We start from the raw sequence: 8,288 nt of genomic DNA on the forward strand, positions 1-8,288 counted from the left end.
CATCAGCATGATGCAGGTAGTCCTCTGCTAATTCACGGACTATAGGTAATCCAGACAAATTTGCCAAGATTTTGTTATTTTAAAAAAGTCACACTCCAACTTCCTTCTGGTTACTGGCTACCAAGCAGTTCAGCAGGTTTGAAGGAGGCTGGTTCACTGTCAGCTTTAAGGCTTGTCTCCTAAATCCAAAGGTTATAAACCAGATGCCCGCCTATCACAAAGTAGCTTCTTCCAATCCATCATCCCAGACCTCTGCAGGTTCCTCATCTGGTATTGCCATGAAAGCAGGGGCAACAGCTCCAGTCGGGGGTGGGGTAGGGGTATCCCCACAGTTGCCTCCCTCCTCAGCTGTATCCTAAGACATCTTTGTACAGTTCTGGAACTCTTTCAGGATCCACGGGCCGGGGCAAGAAATGAGTGAATTTCTGGTGTCTTTTGGACCTTGCCCCATCTCTGGGAGTACCGTCTTTGTTAAGTGCTACAAAGTATCTCCGCCCTGAATCTCCATGTTTGTACACATTGGAAGAGTAAGTGTTGTACCAGTTCTCTTCAAACTGTTCCCTAAAGATGCATTCAGAAGTTAGTTTCTCCTACAGAAGGAAACAGCAAAGAAAAATAAGTCAAGCTGTTGCTAGAAATCATAACGCACATAAAAAAAAATGCATTGCAAAAATTAACAAAATGGCTTAGTTTCTGCATGGCCTTACTTGTCAGTTATGAAGCACAAGTTCATTTAACTGTCAACACATCAAACCTCAGAAGAGTATGTAGACCTGACACTGTGTCTGGAAGCCTACTTTAATCTTAATTGTTTTTAAAACTGGACCTGTACATATACAATTTTGATTTTAAACACAAATTGGATATTTATTAACATCTAAGAAGGCATTATTTATTATTTAACTAAAATACCTGGCCTACAGGAGCTCTATTATGTAAAGTTGCATCTACCATTCTAGAAATGAGATTTGGTGAAAGGACTCAGTTGCAATGGGACGTATCAGGAAGGTATTTCCATGTATTCTTCATGATGTGCATCACTTCTCACATTTGAAACCACAAACAAAGGAATTTGAGAGACAGAGTATTTTATCTCAAGATGTTTTAAGACGTGAAAGGAGAAGAGTCTAAGACTTATTTCCCCAAGAGTATTGGAAAAAAATCAAAGATTACACTTTTATGGTCATATGTTGAAGTTATTCAATAGATACAAATCAGATGCTTAATTATTCAATGAAAATATTCCAGTTAGGATCTACAGATGCTGCCAATACTCTTGCACCACTTAAATTTTTCAACAGTGGCATCTAACTTTGACATTGTACACTTTTGGCCAACATTTGAAAGATTGCTTTTATGTTAAAAATCTGGTACCTGGAAGTACCACCCCCTGATTTGTAAAGGAGCATTAGGCTATGCATAAAGTAAGTCAGGGCATTATACTAATTGTTGTTTATTTGTTCCCTGAATATCCTTTTATCTTTTTTTCTAGTTGCATTCAATGTTTTTGATGATAGAGTATACACTATCATACACTGGCAGTATTGATAGAAAGAAAACTAGATAGCAGGCAACTTAAATGCTGTTTGAATACCTGGTTTATCTATTTTTTGTCATAATTTAAGAGGAGCATTTCTTTTTTGTTCTCTTCATCTAGGACAGAGAACCTTTTCTCATCAAATATTTAGTATCCAAGGGTATACTATATACTTTAAAAAAGTGTTATACATTTCAACAGGCAAAGATGTTAGTGTTTTAAAAGCTAAGATGACCTCAGCTAGCTAGCTGAGCGGTTTGCACAGTGCTAAGAAGTGAATCAAAACTTCAGCATGTATGAGCTGACTTGAAAGTGGTACTTACAGAGCCATAAAGTTCTCCCTTCTCGTTCATTCCAAGATAAAGGCCACTGTCCACACCTCTAATACTGACCAGTCCCACTGCCACACTGATGAATTCAAGGATACCTGAAAAAATACAAGAGATTGCTTTAGTTCAACCTGTAAGCATACAATATGTAGCATCCAAAACACAGTAGAAAACAATAAGTGAAATAAGTAGAAAATAAGTAGAAAATTTACATGTGATAATAAATGCAGCTTAGCTCTCTGAAATTCAAATACTGCATTTGAACATGCACAGGAAAGCATCCGAGAAGCTGCATCTAGGAACAAGAACCCTACACCATTTAAGAACCTGGGTTTTTTTAACACTGAATATGCAAGGATTTTACTCAGCACTGACACTAAAGCCTTCAGTACTATGTGGCTGGGGTCTATATTGATTACACACTATTTGCTAAACTGCCTACTCAAACATTGGAAAATAGGTTTGAATTACCTGAACATATACTTTACATTCTCTATAGCGTTATCTAAAAAAACCACACCCATTATTAGATCATTTGAATGGGAATCAAAGTACAGATGGGAATTTTATATAACAGAATCTCCCCACAGGAAAAAAAAAAATATTTGCCAGACACCTTATCTAGCATTTGGGCCCACACCTCTTGACACAACTTGCTGTCTTCAGTGCAAGCTTTTTATGTGCATGAAATATGCTGCTTATTTGTAATGTTTGGGTTATACTAATATAAATAATGCATTTGCCCCAAAATGTAATATATATTAATAATATAAAGTATTCAAGAGATGAGGCACTATTTGAAGCCTGAATTTGGCAAGGGTAGACTGACATATTTAACCAATTGATATGCACAGATTACAGTACATACAAAACATGAAAGAAAGGGAACGTGTGAACTGACTTTTTGGAAGTTGTTAGCAGTGTAAACAAAGCCTCAAAAAGAAGTTGTTCTAGAATTACATCTGAGATTCTGCTGTGCAGCACCAAAACCACAAAACATTTTAAAAAGTCTGAATCTAAGATAAGTGGATTTAAGTGGTGCATTTGATAATGACATTTGTCTATTTGCTGTGTTTACAGTTACTCTTTATCATTTAGGACCACTTTTCTCTTTCACACAGATGGATTGTCTGGACTGTATGACAATTTAAAATGTTTTGAATTTTAATTCAGCATTGCAGGTTTCTTATTTATATTATCAAGCAGCAAAGAAAGTAAATCCTTTACAAAGAGCAAGCATTACAAACTCTGCTGCACGTAAATCATCCTAGTCTTCCAGGTCCTGAAGCACAAAGTCCCATAAAAAGAGGTGGAGGTATTTTGTCTTTCTGGTAACATTTTCTAAGGAAGCCTTTTTCAAACTCTAATAAGCAGGTGATTCAACCCACAAAGCAACCACATCAGACAAACCTGTCGAGAATAGTGGTAGCATAAAGGAAGAACATTTCTAAAAAGCCCAGTAAATGTTTGATCTGGGGCTTTTTTTTTTCTTTTTTTTTCCCCTTTTAAAGCAAAGATTTATTTCATGTTTACATGCTGTAGGAAATCTTCCTTCTGAGAAGAACTGTCTGTTTGACTACTGCTCTTTTACTTCTGAAAACACCCATGTGTTATAAAAGCAATTAAGAGTTATTCCAGCAGATTGTTTTGACTATGAAGAAGACGATAGGAAACTCTTTAACCACCGTTTTACGACTGCTAAATCAATACACACAAAAACTCACATGTACTTGACAAGGGCAGGCTTGTTCAGATGTCCAGTTCCTACGACTACTACCTAGGATTTACTCTTATATCACAGGAAGCATTTACATTTTGGGGTTGCTTTCGCCTGCTTTTGGGTTACTGACAAAGTTGACTGGAAAGCATGTTAAAGATTTGAGCAAAGAGGAATTTTAGGCCCCTCTGCTTCAACTTTCCACCCTGCAAACCAAAGCTGCCTAATACAGCCTAACGGTCAGGATGCCCATGAACTGTATTATTCTACAAAGAGTCAAGCAGCTGCGATACAGACACGGAACACAGAAAAAGTCGGTCTGACTTTTGACCCTCCCCACTAAACCTGCAAGCGCATTACCGCAGTGACAGCCACCCAAGCAGCAGCGGAGCCCGGCAAGGGATGCACAGCCCCTTTGCCCTGCTACAGCCCCAAGGTTTGATGTCGCTTATCCCGCCGGTACCGGGAGCTCATCCCCCCGCCCAGCACCACCTGTCCCACACCGCTTTCCCGTTAGCATAGGAGATACAAGTACACACGGACACGCGCGCACACACGGACACGAGCGGGAGCACGCTCCCGCGCAGGCCCGCAGGCAGAACGCGACCGGGGCCGTGCCGCAGCCGCCTACCGAAGAGGCTGTGGTCCTGGCGGGTGCCGCGCACGCTGCCGTCGGGCAGGATCTGCAGGTGGAAGCCGGTGCGGCAGTACAGCTGCCGCCGCCGCAGGATGCCCTGCAAGTGCGCAAGGTCCGCTGCTGCCGCCGCCGCCGCCGCTGCCGCGCCGCCGCGGGCTGCCCGCTCCGGCGGGGCTCGGCGGTCCTCGAGCAGCGCCGGACGCTCCCCGGCGGGCGGGAGCAGGAAGTGGGCTCCCACCGGCTGCCCCAGGCCGTCCAGGCCGCCCAGGAAGCCCCCCACCTCGGCCAGCGGAGCCATGGGGGAGCGGGGCGAGCGGGCTAGGGCACGGCGGCGGAGAGCTGCTGCCGGCCTCTCCCGGAGGGCATGTGGGGGTGCGCAGCGGGGCCCCAAGCATGGGGAGCCGGCAGGGCCGAGCCGTGCTGAGCTGAGCCGAGCCGAGTGAGCCAGGCTGCGCGGTGGTGTTTATACGCCCCGGTGTGTATATATATATACGGCGGTCCCCCTGACATATGCTAATGAAGCCCTCTGCGGGGAGGCTGCGTTTGAAATTGTAAACCGGCTCCCCCTCTCCTCGCACCTTCCTCTGATCTGAGACGGCGGCGGGGAGGGAGCTCCGGCGCACCCCCACGCCCCGCCGAACGCAGCCAGTCATCGGGGAGGCGGGGGAACGGAGCGGAGCAGGCAGCGGGGGGCGGGCAGGCGGGAGCGGGGCCCGGGCGGGAGCTGCCGGAGCATTACGTGGACAGGTGCAAGGAGAGGCAGGAGGGAAGAAGGAGAAAGGGCGTTACCTGAGGGTTAGACCTGCCCAGACACACATGAAAGGAAAAACACAAAGATCTGACAGTTTTACTCCCTGTTTCTAAAACGCTAATAAAATGTACATGCGTTACCCTTCCCTTTTATCACTTCAGCTACAAGGAGGGGAATTTCTACAGAAATTGGCATAGTCGGGAAGGTGTTTTCCCCTCTGCAAATTCTCCTTGCATTTAATTTATCGTTAATATGACATGAAACAGATTTATAGGGCCTGGGTATCGACACATCGTCTTAAAGACAGAAATGGGCATGATGTCGTGGTTCAGAATAAATATTTTCAAAACCTGCAGAGAAGATAGATTGAGAGGTGGCTCGCTTAATCCATCTTCTTTGGGATTTTGTATTGGGCCAGTAACCGAGGTCTGTGAGCATCACAAATGTGCAATAACATCATCTACTGAAAGATCTCTGTTGTCCTCCTTCAGTGTTTTGAATCAATTTAGGACTTTGCTTTCCTGTTCCAGATGAGCATATGCATTTTTTTCATCCCCAGAGTAGAACGGTTCATGCACATAAATGCATCAGTGGAACACTTGTTCATTATTAGCAATGGTAAAAAAAATTAAGAGCTTGACTTTTCCCGTCTTTACTGCTTTTTTCTGTAACATTTAATGAATTTTAGGACTCAAATTAGCGTTCAATATATGCAATGCAGTTTCTTGCCAGTAGAAAATGCAAAGATCTCTCATAGTTTTTTCTTTCAAAAGTTCAAAAGAGAATCACTTGGCGGTTTAAGATTTCATTTAAACAAAAAAGTTGCAGAGAATCATGAAAGATTAGTTCTCCCGTCTTGGTCCATGGTCTTTTCACTCACAGTCTAAATCTGAGAGATCAAATGGATTTGCCTGCTTAGCTTTATTTGCTATGGTGAGTATACGGCTAATTAATTGGCAGGTGCTTTAAAGCAGGTAATGCTACACCTTTTCATCATTGCAGTCCTCAGTACTGCCCCTGTGTGCACCTGAATTATAAAAAGGTTGCTTTAAAGCAAGTGATTTACTGTGGAGGGATTTAAAACTGAAAAAACTAACGCTAAATACAATGATCAGATAAATCACCTCAGAGGAGCGCACAGGCGGACCTGCTCTGAAGGCAGTTACAGATAGATGTTATATTATTTTACCTTTCAGATAACAGGAGCCTGTCATGTGGTGGGACCCAAAAATCCACCATAGTCGAGATTTCAAAGCACATCTGTGTAAACATTATCACATCAGTGTAAAACATCAACCAATGAGCTTTCTCTTTGAACCAAATCTACTTAATTGCAGTGCTAAATCAAAGAAATAGATCAAAGTTGAATAATCTATATGGCACCTATTTCTCAAGTAGCCTGTACATTGACTGCTCAAATACACCTAAACGTTTGAAACATGCATCAAATATTTTTATTGACATGATTGGCAGGTTAAGATCAAACTGTTCACCACAGCTGCTACGTTGCAGGACATGCGCTAGGATAGTACACCTAAATAGAGGAAGTTTATTCTTCTATGCCTAAAGATGCTCAGGAAACACATAATGTTTCCAAGTCCAAGCAGTACTCTCCAAGTCCTACAAAGAGTAGAGGACTCTTCTGATTTGATTGCACCACTGTCTCCAGTAGAGAAGGGTTCATTTTTCAAACAAACTCCAAAATCCTCAGCCATCACACACTGGAAGACCCTTATGGCTACATCTTTCCTGTCATATAGTGGAAACATTTAGAGTGGAATATATAACCACGATCTTTTCCGAGTGGAGTCTTTAATGTCTGGGCACTAAACCGGTTATGCTGTTTTATAAAGTATCTAGAAAAGAAACAAAAAGATAAGATTTTTTTTGGTGTTTGCACTAGTCACGTGACAGGAAAAGATAACACTAAAGATTTTTTTTTTTTACCTTCTGAGACTATACCATGGGAAGTTAAATAATTTTGAAGAGTGTTTTTACAAGAGTACATAATTCAGCTAAAAAGTATACAGTACAATCTAATCGACTCTACGTATACTTCCTAGAGACGGCACTTTTAGTGTCGTTGAACAAATACCTATGTGGTCGAGTTTTTATTTCCATAGCAAGTAGTTAGGGCTTCTATAGACAATATAATTACTGTGTGTTTCCTAAGAGTTGCATATTGTCATAGGCAAAATCTGGTAGCTACCAAGGGAGTGAAGAAAGCAATGGCCTGAAATCTTTGGTAGATAGGCTATATATATATGTCTATATATAGATAGATCTAGGTTTCTGTCAAGATGGATAAAAATATCTGATAGCTGTAAAACTTTATGCCCAGCAATTTATTGCACTTTTATTAATTTTAGAACTCCCTTACAACAATGCTGTGCAAGCCATAAAATTTCATGATAAAATACTGACTAGGAGAATGAAGGGGAGAGGCCATGAATACATGAGAAAGCAAACATGGTGTGGAACAAAAAACACTAAGTAGAACATAAAGGAATATGCCCATCTGGAGATACCAGTGTATCATGGACAGTTCCAGATTCTTCCTAGATTGGACAAGAGAACATAGTTGGCTACTTTCCACTAGATGAGCACAACACAAAGGAGTTACAATGAGAGCTTTTCTGAGCACTGCAAGCTTGAGTAAAATAAGGCGTTTTCTTGTGCAGGATTTACTAGGAACAACAGAATAATTTTCATAGATAAATGTACAAATCAGGACATAATCTGATGTTCTAGTGTCTTTTGAATACAATACATACAGGCTTAGAAGCATTCAGAACTTTTTGTTCTGAACTGAAGTTAGAGGTATGTAAGGTATTATATACAGGTATATATACATGTATATATAAATATACCTACCTATTTACAGTGCTGCAAATATTATTTTTGTATGGAAGTTCTACATTTCTTACATCTTCATTTTCGTTTTGTTTCTTTAAATGAAGACAGAAGTTCATAGACCTTTTTAAGGTTCAGGATTTTGTTGTCCCTACTTTTGTGGATATACATAAATAACTCCTGCATAAGTTAAATGGGACAGAGAACCCAGGTAATGAACACACATTTACACCCCGCTCCATTCAGTGAGAATGGACCTTTTCCATATACATCAGCATTCAAGTGCTGCTTTTGTCAGCTTTTATGTTAGTTCTGCAAGTGGAGCACTGGATAAAAACTACCTTGAGTTATTTAAATTACATGGTTTCTAAATCAGCACACATAAGATGTGCAGACAGCTTATGGTTTTTGACTTGCTGCACAAATAAATTGTACTCTTGTTCCTAAGCAAACACCTCAGCAGG

The 8,288-nt window shown here is 41.4% G+C and overlaps 1 protein-coding gene across 1 annotated transcript; it reads right to left on the reverse strand.

The window, feature by feature from the left end:
* Positions 1 to 341: 341 nt before the first annotated feature.
* Positions 342 to 4,533, reverse strand: FGF20 (fibroblast growth factor 20). Its single transcript, XM_034064930.1, has 3 exons — positions 4,215 to 4,533; positions 1,861 to 1,964; positions 342 to 590 (listed from the first exon to the last, which is right to left on the reverse strand). The coding sequence occupies exons 1-3, from the start codon at positions 4,516 to 4,518 to the stop codon at positions 345 to 347; spliced, it is 654 nt and encodes a 217-aa protein (XP_033920821.1). The 5' UTR covers positions 4,519 to 4,533; the 3' UTR covers positions 342 to 344.
* Positions 4,534 to 8,288: the final 3,755 nt, after the last annotated feature.

This window comes from Melopsittacus undulatus, chromosome 7, assembly GCF_012275295.1.
Source record: "Melopsittacus undulatus isolate bMelUnd1 chromosome 7, bMelUnd1.mat.Z, whole genome shotgun sequence".
Taxonomy (NCBI): Eukaryota; Metazoa; Chordata; class Aves; order Psittaciformes; family Psittaculidae; genus Melopsittacus; species Melopsittacus undulatus.